Source organism: Ctenopharyngodon idella, chromosome 23, assembly GCF_019924925.1.
Source record: "Ctenopharyngodon idella isolate HZGC_01 chromosome 23, HZGC01, whole genome shotgun sequence".
NCBI classification, from domain to species: Eukaryota; Metazoa; Chordata; class Actinopteri; order Cypriniformes; family Xenocyprididae; genus Ctenopharyngodon; species Ctenopharyngodon idella.
This window is the reverse complement of record NC_067242.1, coordinates 16,943,871-16,971,094: the sequence shown is the minus strand read 5'-3', so window position 1 is coordinate 16,971,094 and position 27,224 is coordinate 16,943,871. Positions and strand designations below refer to the sequence as shown.

Here is a 27,224-nt window from a genome sequence, read left to right as displayed (position 1 = left end):
TCTAGCACTTCCAATTACTACACATCCCAATACTGTTTCTGACTGAGTATGCTTCCTTGTTAAGGTGAGCCATCTGTATCAGTGGGAAAACTGAACAACCCTGGGTGGGGGCAGCTCAAGAGGCTGAGAGAAACGGACTTGTCGCCTTGTCGACTTCGACTGCTGCTCCTTTAGCGGCAAACAAAAAACACAGAGCCCAGGGATGAGAGGTGCCACAACAGCAACACCATTACAAACACCACACACAAACAAAGAGTGCAAACAACCAGTGCAGAACCAGTGCTAAGACTATGTGTGTGTGTGTGTTTGTGCGTTACCCGTAAGGCAGCAACAGCAGCTTTGCCCTCCTCGCTCTCTTCATCCAGTTCATCATCGCTCCATTCCCACTCTCCATCTTCTGTTTTATGGAGTCTCCCACTGGAGCCAGGAACTCGCCGTACCTAAACACAAACATACATTTATGTTTATACAGACATACGTATAGAAGAGCAAAATACGTTTAGGTTTAAAAATATATTTTTTAAAAAATGAAACGTTAAAACAAATGTAATTAATATTTAAATTATAATTAATAATTAAATTTATATTTCTAATTATAGATATTTATTTTATTTTTCTCTTTATCAGTCACGGAAAACAAAAAGATTTCATCTAAATGAATACATTTATTTAGCTTAAATTTTGAATATCTTTTTTTTCAAATTGATTTGGAATATTGTTTATTGTCCCTCAGATTTTAATTTGTGGTGCTGGACATATAGATAAAAATTGGCCAAATCATTACAATATATAAATACGCGCAGTATATAATAATAATATAAAGGTCATAAAACATGGTAAAAATTATAACATCATAAAACAATAAAAATAGTACCTAATAAAACATTATATAACATTTTCCTCACCTTTCTCGCTCTCTCTGTAATTGTAGGTGCTCTATGTAATAATTTCTCCTGCAGGAATTCATTATTCTGCCAAACAAAACGAAACAGTAAGATAGATATTTTTTCTACATTATGCAAATAACCACCAATTAAGGTTGAATTACAAAATGGACATTCAACTTCAACTCCAGCCCCCTACTGGGCATGTGCGGTAACATCTGAGTACTCAGTGCTGGAAGGAGAGAGGACTGGCTTGACTTGAATAGTAGTGGGAACTCCATTTGGCAGAGAGTTTATCAGCCAGTTGGAAAGGGACGCTGGGATGCTTATCCCTGCTTTTGTTTAGACACCGACATGACGGCCCAGTAATGAGAGGAATGCTGGACTGAACTCAATAATGATTTATTTCAATGGGGGAATGTAGAGGTACACACACACACACACACACACACACACACACACACACACACACACTTACTTGGTGATCTAAATGGATTCAAATATGGTATGAAAGCGATCATATGAATTCAAAAGTCATATGAAATAATTTATGGTGCTTTTTTGTTGTTTGGAGCTTGACAGTGATCACTATGAAGTGTTGTTTTATGAAAAGCATTTCCTTTTGTGTTTCATGAAAGAAAGAGTCATAAAAGTTTGGAACAACATGAGGGTGAATACATGATGACAGATCGCTCCGACAACTATCCATTTAAGACTTAAATAAAAAACACGGAACAATAAAATAAACCAAAAACAATGCCCTGAAAGTAAGATTCTTACCTTGGCTTTCTGGAAGAATTTATGTTTTAAGAGTTCTGATGATGTTGGCCTAAAAAGCAAACACTATTGAAATATATTTGCTGTAACAAAGTGTCATCAGGGAATATAAGCATTAACAGTCACTAAAAAGTTTTACACATAAATGAACTGTACTTTTAAAAAGTGTTTAAAATCATATATCAGCTAAATAAAATCTATTTTATTTTACATTGAGCAGGTAGTGGTGGCTGCCATGTTGGGATCACATGACCAGCTGAATATTGCTGAACATATAAACATACAGTACCATTCAAAAGTTTGGAGTCAGTAAGAGTTTTTTTTTTTTTTTTTTAAATTATGATTTATAAAGATTTCTATTACAAATAAATGATGTTCTTTTACACTTTCTATTCATCAAAAAAAATATCAAAGTTTCCAGAAAAATATGAAGCAGCACAGCTGTTTTCAACATTGATAATAATAACTAACAAAAAATAAATACATTTTGAGCACCAAATCAGCATATTATAATGATTTCTGACGGATCATGTGACACTGAAGACTGGAGTAATGCACCCTGACAATTCAGCTTCACGGGAATAAATTACATTTTAAAATATATATTAAAAAAATAAAATTAAAAATTGTTATATTTTACAATATTACTGTTTTACTGTATTTTTGATCAAATAAATCCAGCATTACTGAGCATAAGAGATTTTTAAAAAACATAAAATAAACTCTTGAGCCCAAAATTTTGAATGGTAATGTATTTATATAACATTTTATGCAGCTCTGCTCAGCACCTTTTTTCTGGCTCCTTCTGCAAACACAACGAGATCATCTTCCTCAAGGACTTCCCGTATTTCTTCACCATCTCTTTGTCTGCGATTCCAGTCTCAAGGCAAGGTGGATCATTCTGCAGGGTCAACATCAACACCTGCAAACACACACAACATGTTTCTCATTAGAGTGATGCATGACTGTCTTAATACAGCCGTAAGAGTCATTAGAGCTGTATGGGACTGTATCTCCTGCTCTATCCTCACCTTCATAGGAGGGTATTTGTGGTAAGGAGCGGAGCCTGTGGCCAGTTCGATGGCTGTGATCCCAAAACTCCAGATGTCTGCTTTGAAGTCATAACCTTTCACCTGCACACAAACAGTCACAGATTTGTTTAACACGAGAAATGCATCCATATGGCAGCAGTTACTGACAATTTTACACTTAATTTTAGACTTAAAGACAAAATAAGAGCTTAAATTGTCCGTCTAATTCAGTCCATATACAGGGAGGTCCTACTAGTGAAAATACTTCTATTTTGCATGATTCTAATTTAATACAAATAATCTTCCATGTGATCTCAGGACCTTTGAAGCCCACTGTATCTTCTTCACTGGAATCAGATTTTGTATGTGTCATTTGTTTAATGGTGTTAAACAAGCAGTTCTACTCTAAGTGTGTGAGTAAAGAAGAAAGTGGTTGCAGGATGGGAACGCTTACCTGCTCCATCACCTCTGGAGCCATCCAACATGGCGTTCCCACGAACGTCTTCCGCACTTTATTTCGAGTCATGTCACCACCAGTGGCTAAGAAGGCACTTACTCCGAAATCTAAATATAAAAAATAAATATAATAAATAAACATCGAAAATAAATAATAAATAAACATATTATCCAATAAGTAAGTGTTTTTGTCTAATAAGTAAGTACTCTTACAATTACAATAAAATTCAGTGTGGCAACTTACAGAAAGCAACAAAGGGCACTTAAACACTGCACTTAAAAATAAATAATTTAAAGGGTTAGTTCACCCAAAAATGAAAATTCTGTCATTTATTACTCACCCTTGTGTTGTTCCACATCCATAAGACCTTCGTTCATCTTCATAACACAAATTAAGATCTTTTTGATGAAGTCTGAGAGGTTTCTGTCTCTCCATAGAGATCCAATGCATTTACCACTCCAAGGTCCAGAAAGGTAGGAAAAAGACATCATTAAAGTACTCCATGTGATTCCAGTGGCCTAAACTCAATTTAATGAAGCGACGTGAGTGCTTTGTTTGTGCAAAAAAACAAAACAAATTTTTTTTTACCACTTTATTTACAAAATAATATTATTCAAAGCATGTTATTGAACAGTGCCAGCTCTCGCGCGAACACAAAACGCATGCGTCGAGATGCTCTCGTGAACACTTGCGCATGTGACGCGTGAGTCTGAACACAACACGCATGCGTCGTGAAGCTCTTGTGAACGCGCATTGCAGATCAATATTTTTGTAAGTAAAGTGGTAAATTATGTTTTTTTGCACAAACAAAGCACTCACGTCGCTTCATAAAAGAGTTTAGGCCACCGGAGTCACATGGAGTACTTTGATGTTTTTTTTCTACCTTTCTGGACCTTGGTGTGGTAGCTGTGTTGGATCTCTATGGAGAGACAGAAACCTCTCAGACTTAAATCAAAAATATTTTAATTTGTGTTCCGAGCATGAACGAAGGTCTTACGGATGTGGAACGACAAGAGGGTGAGTAATTAATGACAGAATTTTCATTTTTGTGTGCGCTAACCCTTTAATAAGGTTAGGAATAGTAAAAAAAGTATTCAGATGTACACACTATCATTCAGTTTTTTTATTTTGAAAGAAATTAATACTTTTATTTAGCAAGGGAGCATTAAATTGATCAAAAGTGAAAGTAAAGAAATGTAATATTATACATTACTCTCACTTTTGATCAATTTAATGCAAGATTTCAAAGAATTAACAACAACAAACAAAAGTATCACGGTTTCCACAAAAATATTTAGCAGATCAACTTATTATTTCAATGTTGATAATAATAAATGTTTCTTGAGCAGCAAATCAGCATATTAAAATGATTTTTGAAGGATCACGTGACACTGAAGATTCAGTTTTGCCATCACAGGAATAAATCATGTTTTAAAATATAGTTAATTTAAATTGTAATAATATTTCACAATATTACAGTTTTTTTTTTTTTAATTATCTAGACTATAATAAGCACATTCACTGTTAAGCAGTAGTGAATTGTGACACTGCAGTTAAACAGAAAGTTGGTACCTGCGATTTGCACTGACCCGTCCTCCCCCAGCAGGATGTTTCCAGCTTTAAGATCCCTGCAGACAAACACAGGGTCTGTCTTTAGACACACAAACAGCTGTGCAAGAATACAGATGTGGATCATACTGGTCAGACAACAGTTTCATGAAACAGTATTATGAATATAATAATAAAGGACAAAAGGAGAATTCAACCAGAATAAAATGAGTAGAAATAATATGTGTGCATGATGTTTCTGTGTGTGGCTGGTACTAAAGCTATAGAATCCAGACAAATGTGGTCATGGTGACAAACTCCTGTTTGTTTAGACGCAAAGATCAATACTATATTTGTCCCTCTGCCCTGTGTTTAACACTCAGCTGAAAGCCAGCAGACATCTGCTCTTCTCCATAACTGATCAAGTCATGTGTGTGTTTGTGTAACACAGAGATCTAGATTTGTACTTCAATCCAGGGAGAATCTGAATGTGTTTCCTACCTAACTTTCAAGCCTGAGATTCAAAAGAGCAACCAAAGGAGATTAATTAATGTATCATTAGATATTTTGAGAATAAATAATGTTTACAGTCATGTTTTATGATACTGTAGACATTCAGGTTCTGTGTCCTTGTATAGAAAGTCATTTCAGTGTGCTGAAATGAAATTATTTTCAATTGTGGGAAAAAATATTCAAAACTGGCTAGCAAAATGTTGTCAGAGATGTTGTAAATTACTCTATATAAAAGCAACTCTTGCAATCATGGATATTAGCTGGATATTCAGAACTCTTGTATGATATTATATTTAAGACTTTAAGTTCACCCAAAAATTAAAATTTTGTCATCAATTACTCATGTTGTTCCAAACCTGTATGAGTTTCTTTCTTCTGTTGAACACAAAAGAAGATATTTTAAAGAATGTTGATGACACCCATTGACTTCCATATTATTATTTTTTTTTCCTACAGTGGAAGTCAATGGGTGCCATCAACGGTCTTGTTACTCACATTCTTTAAAATACCTTCATTTGAGTTCAACAGAAGAAAGAAACTCATACAGGTTTAGAACAACTTGGGGGTGAGTAAGTAATGACAACATTTTCATTTTTGGGAGAACTATCCCTTTAAGATGCCAGTGGAACCCATAAGAATATATTTAATATGGTTAAATTTAGCTCACATGAACAGGTTATTCATTTCGATGTATTACTTGCATTATTTATTACGTTAACTATTAATTACAATACATCCTGTGTGATGAGCCTGCTAAAGGGATAAGCTTATAATTTTCTTGCATTAATTTTTACTGTCCAGCTGGGGGCAGCAGAGATATGAATTAAACTGAAGCTGATGACAGAAAGTAAATGAACTTTTGAACATAATAAGAAGACTTTGTTTCTGTTATCATAACGGTTACATTCTCTTGCCATGACGATATGCAATTATGCTCATTAGGGGTGCAAAACCATAATTGCAACCTTTCTGCAGTATGAGCCCACACAGTCACACACATGGACCAACATATTCTGAGAGGCCCTGCTGGGCATATCAAAACATACTAACACATGTCCACTCCAAACTCATGCACATTTGGAGGTGTTCTTGAAGCGTAAAAGATGTTTGGAGACTATTAGAGTGGTTGGTAACACTCCTGCCGTCTGTGAGCACAGCTGATAATCGCTTGCATACTTCTCAGACAGGGCACTGAGAGGAGAGAACATGTCTGATTTGGAAAATAAGATATACAGTAAATATTGAAGAACAAGATACGGTGAACAGGATATGTGGTTGATATGCGTGTGAATAGTACAGCATACTGTATTTACACATATGGTTTTCTTCAATTACAGGCACTTTTACTCCCCAGGGGCTGAACAGATTTGAAGCTTGTGATATGAAGAGTCAAAAAACTGCCTTTATTATTTATTGTCACTTTATAAATTCTAGTTATATATATATATATATATATATATATATATAGTTCTAACTTTTTAAATGCTTTATACAATGCATAGATTTTAATGCTTACCCTAAAAATACTATTAATTCAACTTCTAAAAGTAAGATGATCTAATATTTTATATCAATTATTATAACTAAGACAAAAAATCTTCTTCTATGCTTTCACTGTTTCTTAAATGCATCCCAGTTCAAGCTTGTACTATTCAAGGCAATGTTTCAAACTTTGTATTGCTAGCACTTCTTGTGTTATTGTATAATAATCAACAATCAAATAAAAAAAAATGTAAATTGCACATAAGGCAAGTTTTGCATTAACTTCTAAATCTAATTATAAAATTATTTTTCTTCAATTCATTTTTTAAATATAATCATTTACACAGTTACTGTCATAACTTGTTTTCATAACAAATTTATTTAAACATATATTAAATAAGACATTACTAACAGGTAAAGTAAATATAAAGAATATATAAGCTAAAATAATGCATATATTTAGTGAAACGCTCCCCTCTATAGTTAATTTCTCTAGTGAACTAACATGCTGTGGACACTAAATGACTTGCCTGAGGTAAATGTAATGCTATGTGAGATATTTTCAAGCTGTTTTATTGATGTCTTTCCGTGGTTGAAACACTGGTTGAGAGATCACCATCGCTGCGTCCGAAATCGAATACTTACAGTATGTGAAAAACAGTATGCGAACAGAGTAGTATGTCAGAATTCACAGCATTCGAAAAACAGTAGGTGAAAATACCCAGATGACTTACTACTTCCGGTGAAATTCTGAAGTGTGCATGCATATGATGGACACTTTACTATCCCATGAGGCCACGGGAACGGATTTGTGAATGGAGTTGAAGGGACGTAACTGACGCTGGTAGGTCATGTGACAGTAACAACATAGCGGATGTAGTACGTCCGAATTCATTCATACTACACGAATTCGTACTATATAGAATATACTATATACTTTTTCAACGGTCGTGAAGTAAATTTAAATGTAAATGTAGTACCTACTCAACAGTACGCGATTTCAGTCGCAGCTCATATCTACATACGCATAGATCGTCTGTTCTTCTGCGCTTTTTCCTGTTGTGGCAGTTAGCAAACAGTGTTGCATTACCGCGCACGCCCCTTCTGGATTGGAGTGTGGATTGCCTGTGACTGACTGTATTCGTCGTCTGACTGTATGCACCGAACCATGACGTCCATACCGTGACAAATACATGTACCGTTACATCCCTACTTTGTTGCATTTGTCATTTTTAAGTCACTTTGGATAAAAGCGTCTAAGTATATACGTGTAAAATATTCATTTTTATTTTTAACAATGTATTATTACTACCACTACTAAAGCAAATCTTTATTCTAAAATAGTTTAAAAATCTTTCAATCTGCATCGAGACTATGACAAATGTTTTTTTTTTTGTTTTTTTTTTATGTTAAAAAAATATATTAATTAAAGAAAAATCTAAAAATTAAAACGGTCAAAAATGCCCATTCATATTTTATCTTACAAACTTGGAAGCTCTGAGGACAAGGAAGCCTTGGTGGTAGATTATTAGGGGAATGATAATCATACTACAGGGTTCAGACATTCAAAAACTTCCCATAACGCAACTGCATCACCATATAAAACCCAGATGGCACTCGGCAATCCAAAGAATGTCAGAACAAAAGCGGAATGGTTTCCTGAGATCTAAGTGATACAGATCTCTTATAGCCTAAGCAATGATGTCACCCCTCTGTGGGAGCCATGACAACATGTTCTGGTTTCCCCAGCTGACACTCATAACAAAGAGAGCCTCAGTGTGAGGACAGACCCAAAGAGTCCATTTGAGTCCAATCACACCAGAGCAGAGAGAAGCTCAAAGCTCAACATCGACAAACAAGATTGTTCTTAAACTGTGGCGAGGGTGAAAGACTGTACAAGAAGTCATGAGGGAGAGAGTAGATGGGCGAGTTGGTTTTTACGCCCATCTGCTGCACTTCACAGGGCAGTGAGGATGATGAAGAATTTTGCTGCTTCACACCATTTTGACAACTGACTTCATGCCAGCCTTAAGCCACAGTGTCTAATTGCATCCTCCAGGGATGTGGGGGGCGCTGTGTGACTCCCTCCTTGCGGCACACACCACGGGCATATGCAAACATAGATGTTGTTTCAAACCCTCTTCACCTTTCACACATATGATTCAGAATACATCCTCCTGACACATGCTTAAAGGAGTTTTGTGGCTTTTAGTTCATGTTTACTAGCTTTATATGATAATGTACTTATAAAAGTTAGATTTTTTTTATTATTTATTTATTTTTTGGCAGTGAAACAAAAATATTGATTGATAATTTGATGAACCGACCTATGTGTTACCATGAAAAATTAACACGTTAACAAAAGCTCTTTCGCGCTTGAATGGAAAAAAGCACAAATTATGCCGAAATGCCCGTTTTATCAAGTATCCTCGTAAACAGTCTTAAATGAGTCAAATAAAGTCTTAAATTACCGTAAAGAGTTGTGAGAAAATAGGATGCAAATCCGTGTCATGTGTGGCAGGTCTTAAAGTGACAGCAGCTTAATAAACCTGCTACAGTCCGTCATTAACGTTAATCAAAGAAAAGTAAAGGAAAATCACTCACAGTTAACTGAATAACTTTTGTAGCTTTAATAAAAATGAATAAAAATTTGTGTTTGATAACTTTAGTCAATTTCTGAATATTTCATTGTATAGATCAAATATTTAAAATATACTGTCTTTATGTTGTTTCAACATTAATTTGGAGATTAAATGTGAAATTATTACAATACAAAAAAAGTATATATTACTCGTGATTAATTACAGAAAAATGTGTGATTAATTAGTTAATGACATCCCATTCTTAATCCGTAGGGTTTAATATGGAGTTGGCCCACCCTTTGCAGCTATAACAGCCTCAACTCTTCTGGGAAGGCTTTCCAGAAGGTTTAGGAGTGTTTTTATGGGAATTTTTGATTTCTAGAAGCACATTTGTGAGGTCAGGCAGTGATGTTGGCGAGAAGGCCTGGCTCGCAGTCTCCGCTCTAATTCATCCCAAAGGTGTTCTATCGGGTTGACGTCAGGACTCTGTGCAGGCCAGTCAAGTTCCTCCACACCAAACTCCCTCATCCATGTCTTTATGGACCTTGCTTTGTGCACTGGTGCACAGTCATGTTGGAACAGGAAGGGGCCATCCCCAAACTGTTCCCACAAAGTTGGGAGCATGAAATTGCCCAAAATGTCTTGGCATGCTGAAGCATTAAGAGTTCCTTTCACTGGAACTAAGGGGCCAAGCCCAACCCCTGAAAAACAACCCCACACCATAATCCCCCCTCCACCAAACTTTACACTTGGCACAATGCAGTCAGGCAAGTACCGTTCTCCTGGCAACCGCCAAACCCAGACTTGTCCATCGGATTGCCAGACAGAGAAGCGTGATTCGCCACTCCAGAGAACACGTCTCCACTGCTCTAGAGTCCAGTGGCGGCGTGCTTTACACCACTGCATCCAACACTTTGCATTGCACTTAGTGATGTAAGACTTGGATGCAGCTGCTCGGCCATGGAAACCCATTCTATGAAGCTCTCTAGGCACTGTTCTTGAGCTAATCTGAAGGCCACACGAAGTTTGGAGAATTTTGAAGCCTAAATGCAGTTGCCAAAGCTAAAGGTAGGCTATAAACGAATGAGTTCAACGTCACCACCACTAAGCTTCCGACCTCCACTAAACTCTTTCAGTTTTTATATAAAAACATTTTCCCAGAACGTTTGAGTTAGAATAGTTTTTAAGAGGACAATTGTAAGCATAATGAGGCTGTAAAAGCGGACTGAGCTTACCTGTTTGCCGTGATGACGTTTAATGTCCAAGACAGCCTCTGTAGTCCAATTTAGCCATTTGTTAGCAAATGCCTTTTTCAAACCATGTAACAGCTTAAAAAAAATCACGAGCGGGGTAATACTGATGTGTTATGCCGTAGAATAAAACGTGAAATTGTCTTGAGCTTGTGTTCACCACAGACCTTATTTCAGCCTTTTAACCAAAATCCCATTCAAAAAACCCATTGACTTTGGGATGATGGAACCGGAAGTGCTAAAATGCTAACACACTTCCGGGTTTTGGTCTACAAAGTGATGTCATACCTGTACCACTCTATATGTCCCATCTAACATACAACATGCCAACACAGGGAAACAAGATCTGGCTACATAATAAAAGTCCAAAATCTGTGTCCAAAGGCAACAAACTAAAAAAACTAAATTTGCTTATGCATTTGTGTCAGACATCTAAAAAAACACTCCAACAAGCTTCTAGCAAGTCAAAAATTACCTCCCGTCACACTGGCGGCACAGCAGAGAGCAAAAAGACAAGGTCTCCTTCATTGAGATTCAGAGTCCAGCTTGCAAGTCATGGGCATTTAACCAGACTAAAAGCCTGTGAATTATTTACACTGTCTGCTTTAACAGGCCCGTGCGTGTATAGAGAGAACAAGGCATATGAGAAGAAAGCAATTAATATAAAAAAGGGAGCAATAGAGAGAAAGAAACAGACAGATGACTTAAATTAACCATCAGTGAGTCATCACCGCAAAGAGAGTATTGACGTCTGAAGATGAATGTCTCAGATAAACTAGCAAAGGGATCTTTGATGAGCTTACTAAAAGATTGGAAATAAAATGGCCATATACGCTTGGCCTACATCAACTGAGATTTGTATGTTTTAAAGATTTAATGATACAAGACTGAAGGGTACGATTAGACTAGACAGCTCACTCAGTTTTTCCATGGATTTCCATTGGAAACTCAAGCAGATGTTGATTCTGAAACGGAATTCATTAATTCCATCATTCATCATCTGAGATTAGGCTGATTAAATGGAGTCTCGGTCCAGAGGCATCCTACAGACCTTCTTTGTGTTGAAAACAGTCGAGTCTTAAAGAGACAGTTCATTTAAAAATGAAAATTCTGTCTTTATTTACTCATTCTCATGTCGTTTCAAACCTGTATGCTGTTTTTTTTCCAACACAGATCTTGTCCATACAACAGTCTGTAAAGCACCATAAAAGTATTCCATATAAACTCGTGTACGATATTCCAAGTCTTCTGAATCCTACAATAACTTTGTGTGAAAAACAGGCCAAAATTCAAGTTATTATTCCCTGAAAATCTTCCCCTTTGAGAGTGTGGTTAAAGAATCACAGAGTCATTTGACTAATTAACAAGCAAATCAGTCTGATTTGTTAATGAATCGTTCTTTCAAACCAGTTCTTTTGAGTGAACAAGTTCATAAATCAGCCTAAATGATTATTCATAGGTTTCTTTTTGTCATTTTTTGGAGTTTCACTGATGTGATCACTATAAACTTGTATGGAAAAGAGCTGCATGAATATTCTTTGAAATTCTGTTAAACAGAAAAAATAACAGCATACAGGTTTAGAACAACATGAGGGTGATTAAATAATGACTAAGTATTCAAAAACCTTTCCAAAAGTGAGAAGTGTGTTACCTGTGGATCTGGCCATTTTTGTGGAGGTACTCAAGACCCTGAAGGACTTCTTTCAGCACCGTAGCTATACTGGGTTCATCCAGCACACCGGTCTTGTGTTCCCCCTTTGAAATGATGTGCTTTATCACATCTAACACCGAGCCTGCAACAAAGACAACACAGAGAGCTGTCAGTATGTTGTACTGTCATTAATATCACAAGTGCGAATACTAGAAGAGCATCTGCGAAAGGGCACATGCTATATACTAGACTTAACACATCAAAGGCTGATGGCTTCATTCTTGTGCACTTGGCTTGCATGCATGACCTTAAAGCTTTTTCAGAAGGTCAGACACAAATTTCATAATCTACAATAACTGGCTCTGGCTGCTTCCCAAGAATCTTTGTCACTTTAAAAACATAGCTTTTAAGTGCTGTTTATATATACACTTAACTTGATTACGGGACACCCAACAAACAAACATTGTTTTAACCCTAAGGGACAGAAATATGGACACCCAAAGCAGATGTTTTAGGAAAACAATCTGTCAATCCTTATTTTTCCCATGACATTTAATTAAGGCATATCCAAGAGTCGATGAAGAGAATGTTCTATCAGCAACTTTATTAACCAGTTAGGCCATTTTTTGAGCTGGAGAACGGCCAGCACCTCCCGCAAACAGCACAGACAGACAAAAGCTCCTGAGGGAGCTGATGTAAACGACATAAACCAAAAAGACTGCTGGCCTCCATGTGTCAGGGAACGCTCTGAACGGCCTCATTTCAGACATCACTTAGACAAAGATGATCTGTTCATGCAACCACCCTAGAGTTGCATATGTAATTCCTATCCATGTGAAAAGTTGGAGTGAACTAATAGCAAATAGCATCCTACTTAGCTCAAGTAATCTAAACTCCCTGAAATGAAATTCTAAGAAACTGCCATGGCATCACAGGGTTCTCTTCACTGACGCCAAAAGCGGAACTTTAAACCCTCCGGGGGAGAGGAAGTCCAGCAGCGTGCCTTCAGCAGAGTGGGCGGCTGGCCAGTGTTTTTGAGGGGCAGAGCGACAGTCCAGAGGCACAAGATATTTAATAGCAAAATCACTTTAGGATATTTCTTAAGGATGGAAACATTATATTAAAGGGTTAGTTCACCCAAAAATGCAATTTCTGTCATTAATTACTCGCCCTCATGTCGTTCCACACCCATAAGACCTTCATTCATCTTCGGAACACAAATGAAGATATTTTTGATGAAATCAGAGAGGATTTTTTATCCCCCATAAAAAGCAACATAATTACCACATTCAAAGAGGTAAAGACATCATCAACGTGACTACAGTGGTTCAACCTTAATGTTATGAAGCGACAAGAATACTTTTTGTGTTCAGCGCTTCCAGGTTCTACATCAGAATGCCAGCTCATTATTGGCCGGCTCCTGCGTCAGCATCACATCCATGCGTTGTGCTGCTCACGTGACCAACGTCGGCCAATAATGAGTCGGCGTTTTGACGTGGAACCTGGAAGCGCTGAGCCTAAACAGCGTACGAGAATGACACAGAAGAGAAGACATTGTTAAATAAAGTCATTATTTTTGTTTTGTTTTTGCATACAAAAAGTATTCTCTTCATATCATAAAATTAAGGTTGAACCACTGCAGTCACGTCGACTGTTTTAACAATGTGTTTAGTACCTTTCTGGACCTTGAAGGTCTATGGAGGAGTCATATACCTCTCAGATTTCATCAAAAATATCTTAATTTGTGTTCCGAAGATGAATGAAGGTCTTACAGGTTTGGAACGACATGAGCGTGAGTAATAAATGACAGAAATTTCATTTTTGGGTGAACTTACCCTTTAAATGGCAAATACAAAAATACATATACTGAATATATTCAAAAGAGTGAAAAGAGATATACAATTTCACACAGGCTTAGAATACTGTATTTTCAAAGTGCAGCATGACTCACCAGGAAAAACTGAGAGATCGTACAGCCTAGGAAATCAAGGTAGTTTATCACACCCACGCCCTAGTTCATGGTAAAAGTGATTCCAAGAAACAGAAAAATGGCCCATGTGTTTTCTTATTTTGGTTTCTTTTTTTCTTCTTTCTACGGTTCAATCTATTTCTGTGGTTTAAAAAGGGCACTGTCGACCTCCAAGTGGCCTGAAGGTTGTTTTATATAAAAACTCAAATAAGTGAGCATTCGAATGAAAGAAAAATGAGACCGTGAAAGTGTGTGTGTGGGCATGTGTGTGGCATGAAGCCAGTGCACTGCTGACTGTGCGAACAACACATCAAATTTCAGTGACGGCTACGACCTGGATTAAGAGCAGTCAAGCTCCAGCACAGAGAGAGACAGAGAGAGAGAGAGAGAGAGAGAGAGAGAGAGAGAGAGAGAGAGAGAGAGAGAGAGAGAGAGAGAGAGATCTTGGCAAATGACACCACATTAGTTTACAAATCTGTGTGAGGCTGATGGGTGAGGCTACTGAACAAAACCAGCAAAAATGCTTAGTGTACACCAGGAGGGTCAGAGAACAGGAGAGATAAAAATGTAGTAATTTCCTATACAACTCCCCTCAATATCTTGAGCTATAGGGTTAAAATTAACTTTAAGACAGTGTTTTTCACCCAAAAATAATTTTGTGACATCATTTACTCACCCTCATGTTTCATACTTTAGGAGATATTAAGCAGAATGTTCACACTGCTCTTTTCCATACATAAATGGTATACGTTCTCACACTACAAAAAAAAACAAAAGGCACTATAAAAGCTATATGGAAATAGTATGAATTGTGGTCTATATTTCCTTCTTCCTTCTTATTTCATTTTTGGAGTTTGAATTCTGGTCACCATTCACTTTCATTGTATGGAAAAGAGCAGCTTGAACATTCTGCTTAATATCGCCTTTTGTGTTTCTCAGAAGAAAGAGATAGGGTTTGGAATGATTTGAGGGTGAGTAAATGATGACATGATTTTTATTCTTGGGTGAACAAACAATGTGTTTAAGTTGATATTAATCTCGTTAGCATCTCGTTGAAGAAAATCACATGGGTTAAAGGGATAGTTCACCCCAAAAATGAAAAATTATCCCATGATTTACTCACCCTCAAGCCACCCTAGGTGTATATGACTATCTTCTTTCAGATATCTTCTTTTCTTCTTTCTATTTCTTCTTTCCATAGTCCTCCAAGGTTTATAATGGTTGTGATTGGAGGGCCGCGTTTTGAAGTAAAAAATCCATATAGATATTTTTCTTACAATTATTTCTTACAATTATTATTTTGCTTCGCTTCAGAAGGCCTTTATTAACCCCCTAGAGTCGTATGGATTACTTTATGGATGGATGCATTATTTTTGACTTCAAAACACGGCCCCTCATTCACAACCATTATAAACCTTGGAGGACTAAGGATATTTTTAAATATATCTCCGATTGCGTTCGTCTGAAAGAAGATAGTCATATACACTTAGGATGGCTTGAGGGATAATTTTCATTTTTTGGTGAACTATCCCTTTAAGAGCAACATAAATGACAAAATTTTCAATTTTGAATAAACTAATCCTTAACTATGAATGTAAGGGGCTCATCAACAAAACTTCCCGTGTCGGAACCCAAGAATGTTGCTCATCCTGGAACGCCTCAATCATGTGAAGCCCCATGCTGAGGTGTGATGGAGATATGACTAAATCGATTTACATCTTATTCACATGAGCCAAACTCTCATTCCAAATACTCTTGAAAGTAGCTTTAACAGTGACCATGTGGTACAAAAGCATTCTTGATATTCTCTCATGACACTTCGAGGAAATGTATCACCAGGAAATCTACATTCTGTAATTCCAATTATGCTTCCGCAACAGGAAAAGAAAATGACTCTTTGTCCAACAGTTGCCAGACTATCTGACACTGCTGCCTTCCTAAGGATTCTGCATTGGTGTGGGTGGAACATGCCATGTCGTGCCCACTGGGCCAAAGGGCACAGGGCCATACGGGGCTGCTGGTGAGGGAAAGATTACTCCAAGAAAATAAGGGTGGAGGAGCAGAGGGAATAAAAGGAAGATAGGAAGCATCTGTTGTCTCTCAGTGGGCTGTGAGTCACTATGGGCACAATGCCATATTTCAAAACACTGTGCTTAAAACCTACAAGATAGCGACAGCTTAAAATATTATTGCACCAAAAATTTCAATTGCTCTGGTTAATCTGCTTGCTGGATGAAAAAAAAGTCACATTCAAGACTAGAAAAAAATTCACATTCAAGAAGGCAGAGTTTATGTTGAAATTCCTTATAGTATGTGTGTGTCTGTGTGTGTGTTTTCGTACTTATACGTGTATAATATGCTAAGTCTCCAAAATGTGCTTTATAAATAAATAGAAAGAAAGATAGATAGAAAGAAAGAGATAATAGACATTTTTCTGTTTTTACACGTACATAAATGGCACCTGTTGTGTAGAATGACCCATATATATCCAGTGCAGCACACAGGTAACAGCCAACAATGTGTGCTTGTAAAGTTGTAAAACTCCCATCCTAGCTGTAAAAGATCTACTCACAAGTGCTGTTCAGAGGCCAGAGAGGACAAACTTTTTTGTGCTTTGTGCTAATGAAGTTATTGATCGTGTCCCTATCTCACATACCTTTGTACCTAACAAATAGGCCATGCTGAGAAGCTGACTTTCTGCCAGATCTGGTCTTCCTCTAAAGCCACGAGTGAATAAAGCAACTATGAAATGTATTATTCTTTTTTTAAATTCAATTTAAGGCCCTTTCGCCTTTATGATACAGGACAGTATAGAGTACACAGGAAGTGGAGGGAATGACAAAACGTATTTCTTTGAAAAACAACACTGCATTTAAAAAAAAAAAACGATATTGAGATCAATTGTTTCATAGTTCTTTCCTAAACACACTTCCTATGCTGATACTATGGAATGCCACCAAGCAGCTTCATGTAAAATCACATTCCTATTTACGTCATCACATCTGACAGCTGTCAAAGGGAATATTACAAATGTCTCTGTCAAGTTGGGACGGTTAAACACGTAGAGATCACATTTCAAGGACAACTTCAAGCTACCAACCAACAGATGGCTTTGAGCAGAACAGCTCTTTAAAGGGTTAGTTCACCCAAAAATGAAAATAATGTCATTAATTACTCACCCTCATGTCGTTCATGTGAGTACAGTTGTTCTACCTTAATATTATAAAGCAACGAGAATATTTTTTGTGTGCCAAAAAAAACAAAATAACGACTTTTTAATAATATCTAGTGATGGCTGATTTCAAAACACTGCTTCGTGAAGCTTCGGAGCTTTACGAATCGAATCAGTGGTTCGGAGCGCCAAAGTCACATGATTTCAGCAGTTTGGTGGTTTGATACGCAATCCGAATCACTGATTCGACACAAAATAATCATAAAGCTCCGAAGCAGTTTTTTGAAATCGGCCATCACTAGATATTGTTAAAAAGTCATTATTTTGTTTTTTTGGCGCACAAAAAATATTCTCGTCGCTTTATAATATTAATATTGAACCACTGTACTCACATGAACTGTTTTAAATATGTTTTTAGTACCTTTATGGATATTGAGAGAGGAAGTACTATTGCAGTCTATGTAGGCCTCAGTGAGCCATCGGATTTCATCAAAAATATCTTAATTTGTGTTCCGAAGATGAACGAAGGTCTTACAGGTGTGGAACGACATGAGAGAGTAATAAATGACAGCATTTTCATTTTTGGGTGAACTAACCCTTTAACTGTTCACTGAAGAGGATTGGAATTTTTTTGCCTTCATATTTAAAGGGATAGTTCACCCAAAAATGAAAACTGTTATCAATTACTCACCCTCATATCATTCCAAATCTGTTGTTCAAACTTTATTGTTCATGCAAAATGCCAAAGAAGATATTTTGAGGAATGTTTTTGAACTGTTTTTGTCCATACAAGGGAAGTCAATAGGGTCTAAAACAAAGCTGATTGGACCCAATTGACTTTTATTGTATGGACAAAAAAAACATTATTTTCATTTTTGTGTTCCACAGAAGAAAGTCAGTTTGGAATGACATAAGGGTTGAGTAAATGCCAATTTTCATTTTTAGCTTAACTATCCTTTTAAGGCCCCTACCCCTTTTTTTACACAATAAAAACACAGCAGTATCTGTTATGTTTAAACTAGCTGCCTCCCCGACTTGATAAGAGAGCCATTATTATTTAAGATGAAGCCCACTGTGATGTGCCCTGTGTGCCAGGCACAACATCGAGTCCAGCTGTGAGACCTGTCATGTCCTACCTTCATATTTAAGATGGGCAGTGTGCCACCTGAGCATCTTCAGCTGGCAGAAGCAGAAGGAGGAGGGCACGGCAGCTGATGACAGGCGTAAAATGAACAGCGATTATCCAGACAGAGTGATTTCAGCTCTGCACCGGGGGAAGAAAGGCTGCGTCCCACGGCTGTCAGTGTCAGCACGAGCCAGACTATAATCTCCCTGTCCAGCACTTGGCTGCGTCTGGGACAGAGCATTACACGCTGGCTTGAAACATATCATCAAACTCTCAGCAGTAGCTTTACACAATGGGGTTTGGAAAGACAGGAGCACTACTGGAGCTTAAGGACGCAGTGCAAGCAAGAAGCAAAACGTGCTGTTTAAAACTCTGAATTAAAACCAGAGCTGCATAATATTGGAAGACTTTTTTTGAGCGTGAAATCCTTGTAAAGCTGAAAGATTTGGGAAAAACCTGAAAAATCGGGTGGTTATACTTGGGTTTACTCTTTACAAGAATCAACTCAAATTTATTTCAGTAACCATAAAGTGAAGAGTTTAAAAAATAAAAGTTTTCATAGGACTATAACATTTTGATTTTGTTTTTCACTCTGTTTGCTCTGTTCCTGATTGCCTGTGTTTCTAATTAGGTTCCTTAGTTACTGATTATGTGTCTAATTGAGTTCTCTTATTACCTCCTGTCTATTTATACCCCTGGTTCTGTCCATTTCTCGTTAATGTGTAGTTTGGTTTGTGTTTATCCTGTGTGTTCTTGTGATCTATGTAAAATACATGAATACTGTTTTTTTTTTTATAGGCTTTATAGACAGACAGATAGAAAGTGACTCTTGAAGGACCAGCACCACAAACAACTCCCAAAACGATTCTTTACCTAACCCAAGGTCTCTGAGATCCTGACACCTTGCACTTCTGGAGACTCCAGGTAGGTTGCGGTTCTGGAAAATGGTGGCGCTGGAGACTAAAGGGTTCCTGACGGTTTCACACTTAATTCTTTACCTTAATTCTTAATTCTTTGGCAGTTAACATGTGTCTTTTCTTATCCACCTGTTTTTGTCTGACCCTGTTGACCCAATGAGCGTTTTAATGTCCAATGCTCATGCTTTAACTTTGCAATTTCTAGTACTGCATCCTTCTCATGGGCATTTAATTATTTTTGACTTTTTCAGTCTGAGTCTCTTTTTTGGCTCATTTTATCTGTAAAAGAAAACCTGCTTAATAATTATGCACACCTCATTATAAGACATTTTTCATTTCCACACTTCATGAACAATTATATATCACTTATAAATGATTAAATACAAAATGAATAGTAGTTATTAAGATTGATGTGGTTTGGAATTGGTAAAATGTGCTTGGAACAAAAAATATGATCAGAAAATCAGCTTGCATAATAATTATGCGCTCTCTCTCTCTCTCTCTCTCTATATATATATATATATATATATATATATATATATATATTATTGTGACTATTAAATAAAATAAACAAAATAAGCAATAAATTGTAATAATATTATTGCCAGCCACCAGCGTTTTTGATAAATTTCACAAAAATGTAATTGCTCCCAGAATATTTTGTTTTATGAATATCTATGAAATATATCTTTATGAAATATATCAAATGAAAGAACAGAGCCTCTGCTTCATGCATTATTTTTTATCAACACTTGAATCTGGGTAAGTTTCATAAAAAAGCAATATTTTGAACAAAAACCTGAGAAAATCGCATGCATAAGCAATGATTTTATCACTTGTTTCTGCTCCTTTTTTGTTTGTGTTTTGATCAGGAGATTCTGTACTCTTTCAGAAGATGCGCCTACCGTATAACAGTGAAAACACAGAAAGCTGGGAAATTCCTTCAATGACGGTGAAGCGTTGTCTCATAAATGACAGAAAATTCCGTCAATGGAATGGGAAAGAGTTAAAATAAATAAAATCTGGTGACAAAAATAATTTTATTTTACTTTAAAATTACAATACTAACACCTATGCCTTAATTTCTTCATTTTCAAATGAGCTTTTATCTTTACGGGTTGCCAGCAAATAAAAATATGAGCTGTCAGTTTCATAATGAAGCACTGCTGAAACACTGTATCATGATCTATGCGTGTGCAAATGCTGCGCTTCACTCTGAAAACAGCAGAGAATATATTTTTAAACTAAATCGTACCCTGTGCAATTTGACAATCACACTAAGCCATACCATGATATAGATTTTATAATGTGCAGCCCTAAATAAAACTATTTACAGCGCCTTCACAGCTGCAAAAAAGACAACAAATTCTGATCCGTTTGCACAACTTAATGTGTCAGGACAAAGATATGCTGTGCATGTCTTAGGAGAAATTCCTCAAAAGCCAGACTAACTAGATTGTCAGAAGATACCTGTGCTGGACATAATAACGCTCATCCTGAAAGTCTCAGGCTGCTGCAGCACTAATGCATCTGGTGTAATTAACAGCGGCCTCTCATTAACTCCGTAGGGGATCTCCTGGCAGACTCTATTATCATTCTAACGGCTCATTTGAGATCCCAATCAGTGGTTATAGCACTCAAAACTGAATTACAAATGCATAATGTATTTCAACTACCAAGAGAAACCATCTATATATTTAGGCAAACTTTAATTTGAGCCAAACAGTATTTGATAGATGAAGGACCAATTATACACTACTGTTCAAAAGTTTGTTGTCAGTAAAATATAGTCTTGATTTTTTTTATTTAAAAAAAAACAAAAAACATTTCTGATTAATAATTAATTTACTTCTTTCAAAGCTCCTTCAGATGTTGTCTTCAAAAAAAAAAAAATGAAGTTCTCTCAGTACACACAGGATGTTGTATAAATATTGGAATCAACATAACTGAATGGCATTTTTCAGTGCTTGGATGCAACCAATGGAATAGATGGAAATTAAGTGATTGGACTGGAGGAAAAAGATCAGGTGGGCAGGACTTACCACCACTGAGCAGCTTCATGACCAACCACAGCTCATCCTTCACCACAAACGATGTGTAGTACGACACAATGTTGGGATGGTGACATTGGCTCATCGCCTGAATCTCTTTCTAGAGAGAGAGGGAAAAAAAGAGAGACAATCACTCTTTGTTGACAGTAACCTGATTTAACCAATATCCTTTCTAAATGATTCAGAGTCTGCACAAATTGGATGAAACAACCAATCTGATTCCTGCAAAGCATCTGCAAAAATCAAATTTAAGGCTTTTTAAGACCTTTTTTAAGACCTCCACAAATAAAATTAATATTGTTTTAGAGAGATGTAGATCAATGTTTATGGTAACATCCTAAACCATAAAATGAATGTAAAAACAATGATTTAAACAACTTTACTAAATTACAATATTTATAAAATTATAAACCTCAAATTTCAGCCTTTAAACCATTTTTTAAGAAAAGGAATTTAATCAAAATGATTACATTTATTCATTTAAAATATGACTGTACATAATATTCTAGAACCTTATTATTCTACATTTTTTTATGCAAATTAGCTTCTTGTCGATCCACCTGTTAACATTTGCAACATTGTGTGTAAGCTGTGTAAAATTAAGGGTTGATCTTCACATTGGTCTCAACAAAAATGGCAGATTTGCTGAATGAAAATGCTAATAAATCTAATAGTAGATAGCGATGATGGAAGAGCAGAAATATAGTGGTAACCCCAGTTACCTTTGTAAACAAAGTAGCACTGCTTTATTAGGCATTATATGGAGGAAATATGGGGCCAAAAGGTGATGAGTTTGCAGGTATGAATTATATAAACACAAATAATCATAAATCAAAGCATAATTGTTGGGTTTTTGGTGATTGCAAACTGCTCTGAAAGCGTGAGCCTGTAGAGCAAGCAATTCCGCTGCATTTTTTCTCTGTAACATGCAGCGAACACTTTTATTTAATCAAATTGTAGCCTTTTGCATTTTATTTATTACATTAAAGGTGCAGTAAGCAATTTCTAAAAAAATTAAAAAACAGCATTAAACACAGGAATCAGTACATGTGCTGGTCGCAGACTGAAACAGCTCTCCATAAGGCATTTACTGTGTATACAGTTACACAGTATGTGGTCCAGAATGCACTGGGCCTCATGGCTTAACCGAATAACTGTGGTGCCTCACAATGGTGCCATTCCAGATCTGGATTAATGTTTAAACAAGTCTGGCTCAGTTGCACAGTTGGCAAATCTTCAGGTTCAGTGCAGATATTTACGTACTTCAGGTAGTTTTTATTAGCTCACTCGTATAAGAAGCACCTCCAGCCCCTTTTACTGACCGCAAAGCATGCACAAACTGTAAAAATAAACAGCATCAATCCAAGCATGCTATAAACACCATGACACCTTCATCTAACTGCCTTACAGCCTGTTCCAAACAACCAAGGTGTCCAAATAAATAGGTGTATATATAACTGTCAATATCCATCAGAAAATTGTCACTGCTACATGGATTTGTCAGCAATTGAAGATAGAAGGAAAAACAAGCAGTTCTTCTCTATTCCCCTGTTTATTTGCTAGTCTTTCCAGTTGACGGAGCAGCTGAAGTGAAACCCTTGCAGCTCGGAGAGATTGACAGCTGAGGTAATGTTGGCACAGTGGCCGAATCCATCACTCTGAGCACTCCCCAAGTCATTTGATGGTGGGGGCTTACTAATGATATTACAGAGCAATTCTGCCATTTCTATTTAGCTGTCAGGCACAGTCTTGTTCAATTTGTTACATGCAATGCAAAGCAATCAATAACAGAAACTAAAAAACTGCAGGCTTAATGCTAATGAATGGCCACATGAGTTTACACCTTGTTCATTCCACAACCCTGAAGCTTAATAATAATATTAAACTGAATTAGGCTATTTATTCTCTATATCAGTAAGCATTGTTTCTGAATTCCCTGAAACTTGAGTTTTCTTCCAGAAATATACACATCACAATATTCCTCATTTAAGTAATTCCAAGGCATACGCAAAAAAGGGGCGAGGCCTGGTTGAGTTGTGCTAGTCGAAACTTGAGTTGAGTTTTGAAACTCGCGATTATGGTAAGGGGCATGACATTTCAGAAACACACTCAAAGCGGTTGACCAATCACAACACACTAGTCCAGCCAACCAATCAGAGCACATTGCGCTTTTCGGAAAGAGGGGCTTCATACAGACAGGAACTAAACAGAGCAGTACTCTCAGAATGGAAAGAGAGGTGCTACAATAATGTAAAACGTGAAAAATAGTGTTTTTTTGAACATTCAAACATGAAAACCTATTATAGTATAGGGCATAATAGGTCCTCTTTAAGTCAAGTGTAAATCAGCCACATTTTAACAAGTCTTTTGGAATCACTACTCAATAGTTCAACACTACAGGAAAGACAGAAATGGCAGAAACCCAAGTATGAGATCAGCATATCTCAACTAAACCTGTTCTAAAGTCTGCATTTACAACTGCATACAATTTACACAAACACTTCCATCTTAACTGTGATTTGAATGCAAGTTTGGTAATGAAATGTAGCAAAAATGCAGCCATGTTGTAATTAAGGGCACCAATTTTCTTAAAGTTAACTCTTTCCCCGCCATTGATGAGTTATCTCGTCTTTAATGAGAAAACACTTCCGTGCTAAAGACGAAATTTTATGGCTTTCTGTGTTTTCACTGTTATAAGGTAGGGTGGCATTACGAATCTTCTGAAAGAGTACTGATTCTCCTGATCAAAACACATGCGAAGAAGATGCAGAAACAAGCGAAAGCATATGTAATCATATACATATGTAAAATAACACGATCAGCATATAAATCTAAACTGCCTAACGTTACTGAATGAAATGTCGACCCAGGATGAGCTATAGGACTGTGCAAGCTTTCAAACCAGATGAAGTCTTTGGCAAAAACGCAATTTTCTCAGGTTTTTTTGCTCAAAATGTTGGGTTTTTTTTTATGAAACTTGTTTAAAAAAGAATGCATGAAGCTAGTTTTTTTTTGTTTTGTTTAAAAGCAGAGAGTCTGTTCATTGCATGTTCAGATATCCATACAACAAAATATTCTGGGGGCCATGAAGTTTTTGTGAAAATAATCAAAAAAAATAATGGTGGTGGCTGGCAACTTTAAAAAAAACCTGGAGGGGAAAGAGTTAAGGGACAGGTTGAATATTAAATAAAAAGTGAATAAGAAAAAAGGCCATTTCAAGTTCCGGAAAAACAACTCATGGCAATTGAACTTTCCAAGTTGAGTCCTCAAATGACCTCAAATGTCAACATGAGCCATGTTTTCCACTGACCCAAAAAATAAATTTACAAGTGCAATCATGTATGCCAGTCAACACAAAGCTCTTCTCGTGCCAACACTGTAGGGTTACTGACACCCCAACAGTGGGCCACTGGGTACGTCCCACCCCTCTGTCCCAAAGCTGGATTTAATTCAACAATTTAGTCAGCTTTGGTTGGCTCCACAAAGGCTGTGTCCAGTTCCACCACGGACACCAGGTTGAGGGCGAATGAAAACAATAATGCACAGGAAGGTCTCTGGACATTCAATGGCTAGGGCTCCATCTGCGTTCTCACAGTAGAAGCCGAGGGTCATCTCAGCGTGGCTGGCCGATGTCTACCCGAGAGAGACAAACACAATAGCCTGAGCAGGGAGGGTGACAGGGAGACTGTTTGCCACCCGATTCGTGTACGTCCAGAGGACAATGAGACATGATGAGCAAAGAAAAGCACTGAGACTCTTTGTCTGAGGTTATGTCACTGCCTTTCTGCCACTATGCCCAGTGGAAAAAAACACTTTCCTTCTTCCTCAAGGCAAATTTCTCACTCAATATATGATGTTCTCCAGTATACATTTCAAATAGCATTACAATTACATTAAAGCCTAGGGTAAACATTGGTCAATTTAGTTATTCAGTCAAAATCTTATGCATTGAAACTATCCACACAACTATGTGCTTTACTTCAACATATTCACTAAACTTTGACCCACTGATATTCTCACAGTGCCCTCACCCCTTATGACCCAAACACACACACACACACACACACTCTCTCTCTCTCCCAACATGCCACGAGAAACAAGCTCCTTTTTCATTAACTTGAAAATCAGATTAAAACAGATCAGCAGTATATTCAGCTGATTCACTTTCAGAAAAGCAATCTTTTTTTTTTTTTTTTTTTTTTTTTAGAACATTTCCTTTGAGATCGGTAAAAGGGAAATTGCCCTCCTGCTGAAACGCATCAGAAACACAATCTCACAATCTCAGAATGTAAATTTCAGATATCTTAATGAGAAAAATGATACATCTTGGTAATAAAAAACAAAAACAAAAAAAAAACATTGATTACAGTAAGTATTACAATTACATTTGAACTTTGACAATATCTCATGCAGCTGCAATTAAGTAAAATAAAAATGATCTGCTAATGAATGATAATAATATTAATCCTGAATATTAGAATTATTATACAACAGTAATATTTCACATTTGGTCGAGATGCAGAAAACTCAATTAAGACATTTGACCAAATTGCGATTTCAATTTTCAACTTAATTTTGATTAACTTTTAACAAATGATAATCATAAAACATTTAACATATCGTACTGCTTCTGTATATACTGATAAAAAATGATTCTGTGGTGAAGTAAATACTATAGAAAAAACAAACGTAATTTCTACATGAAAAAGTTAGTTCAGGCAAGAATTTAAAAAAACAAAGTAAATTCTATATTAGTACTCAATTCAAGCTTTTTAGAAATGAAAGCTTAAAGGGTTAGTTCACCCAAAAATGAAAATTCTGTAATTTAGTACTCACGTAAGACCTTCGTTCATCGTCGGAACACAATTTAAGATATTTTTGTTGAAATCCGATGGCTCAGTGAGGCCTCCATAGCCAGCAATGAAATTTCCTCTCTCAAGATCCATTAATTTACTAAAAACATATTTAAATCAGTTCATGTGAGTACAGTGGTTCAATATTAATATTATAAAGCGACGAGAATATTTTTGGTGAGCCACAAAAAACAAAATAATGACTTATATAGTGATGGCCGATTTCAAAACACTGCTTCAGGAAGCTTAAGAGCGTTATGAATCAGCATATCAAATCATGATTCGGATCGCGTGTCAAACCGCCAAACTGCTGAAATCACGTGACTTTGGCGCTCCGAACCGCTGATTCATAATGCTGATTCATAACGCCCCGATGCTTCCTGAAGCGGTGTTTTGAAATCGGGTGGGACGTACCCAGTGGCCCACTGTTGGGGTGTCAGTAACCCTACAGTGTTGGCACGAGAAGAGCTTTGTGTTGACTGGCATACATGATTGCACTTGTAAATTTATTTTTTGGGTCAGTGAAAAACATGGCTCACGTTGACAGGGTCATTTGAGGACTCAACTTGGAAAGTTCAATTGCCATGAGTTGTTTTGTTTTTTTTGGTGCACCAAAAATATTCTTGTCGCTTTATAATATTAATATTGAACCACTGTACTCACATGAACTGATTTAAATATGTTTTTAGTACATTAATGGATCTTGAGAGAGGAAATGTCATTGCTGGCTATGGAGGCCTCACTGAGCCATCAGATTTCAACAAAAATATCTCAATTTGTGTTCCGAAGATTAATGAAGGTCTTATGGGTGTGGAACGGCATGAGGGTGAGTAATAAATGAAATTATTTTTATTTTTGGGTGAACCAACCCTTTAAAGGGGTCATATAATGCCACTTTTACAAGATGTAACATATGTCTCTGATGTCCCCAGAGTGTGTATGTGAAGTTTTAGCTCAATTT

General features: G+C 36.7%; 1 protein-coding gene across 2 annotated transcripts in view; it reads right to left on the bottom strand.

Annotated features, from left to right (window-relative positions):
• The window catches only part of oxsr1b (oxidative stress responsive kinase 1b), a 56,189-nt gene that overhangs the window by 7,619 nt on the left and 21,346 nt on the right, over positions 1 to 27,224 (bottom strand). The window contains exons 3-12 of one of the 2 annotated variants that reach the window (XM_051881917.1): positions 21,402 to 21,510; positions 12,176 to 12,317; positions 4,722 to 4,777; positions 3,147 to 3,256; positions 2,693 to 2,794; positions 2,450 to 2,583; positions 1,665 to 1,713; positions 906 to 971; positions 318 to 440; positions 100 to 168 (exon numbers count right to left, since the gene is read on the bottom strand). In XM_051881917.1, the coding sequence (XP_051737877.1) occupies positions 100 to 168; positions 318 to 440; positions 906 to 971; positions 1,665 to 1,713; positions 2,450 to 2,583; positions 2,693 to 2,794; positions 3,147 to 3,256; positions 4,722 to 4,777; positions 12,176 to 12,317; positions 21,402 to 21,510 (960 nt within the window). The remainder of the gene's footprint in view (positions 1 to 99; positions 169 to 317; positions 441 to 905; positions 972 to 1,664; positions 1,714 to 2,449; positions 2,584 to 2,692; positions 2,795 to 3,146; positions 3,257 to 4,721; positions 4,778 to 12,175; positions 12,318 to 21,401; positions 21,511 to 27,224) is intronic. The other variant, XM_051881919.1, reaches the window with a different exon arrangement.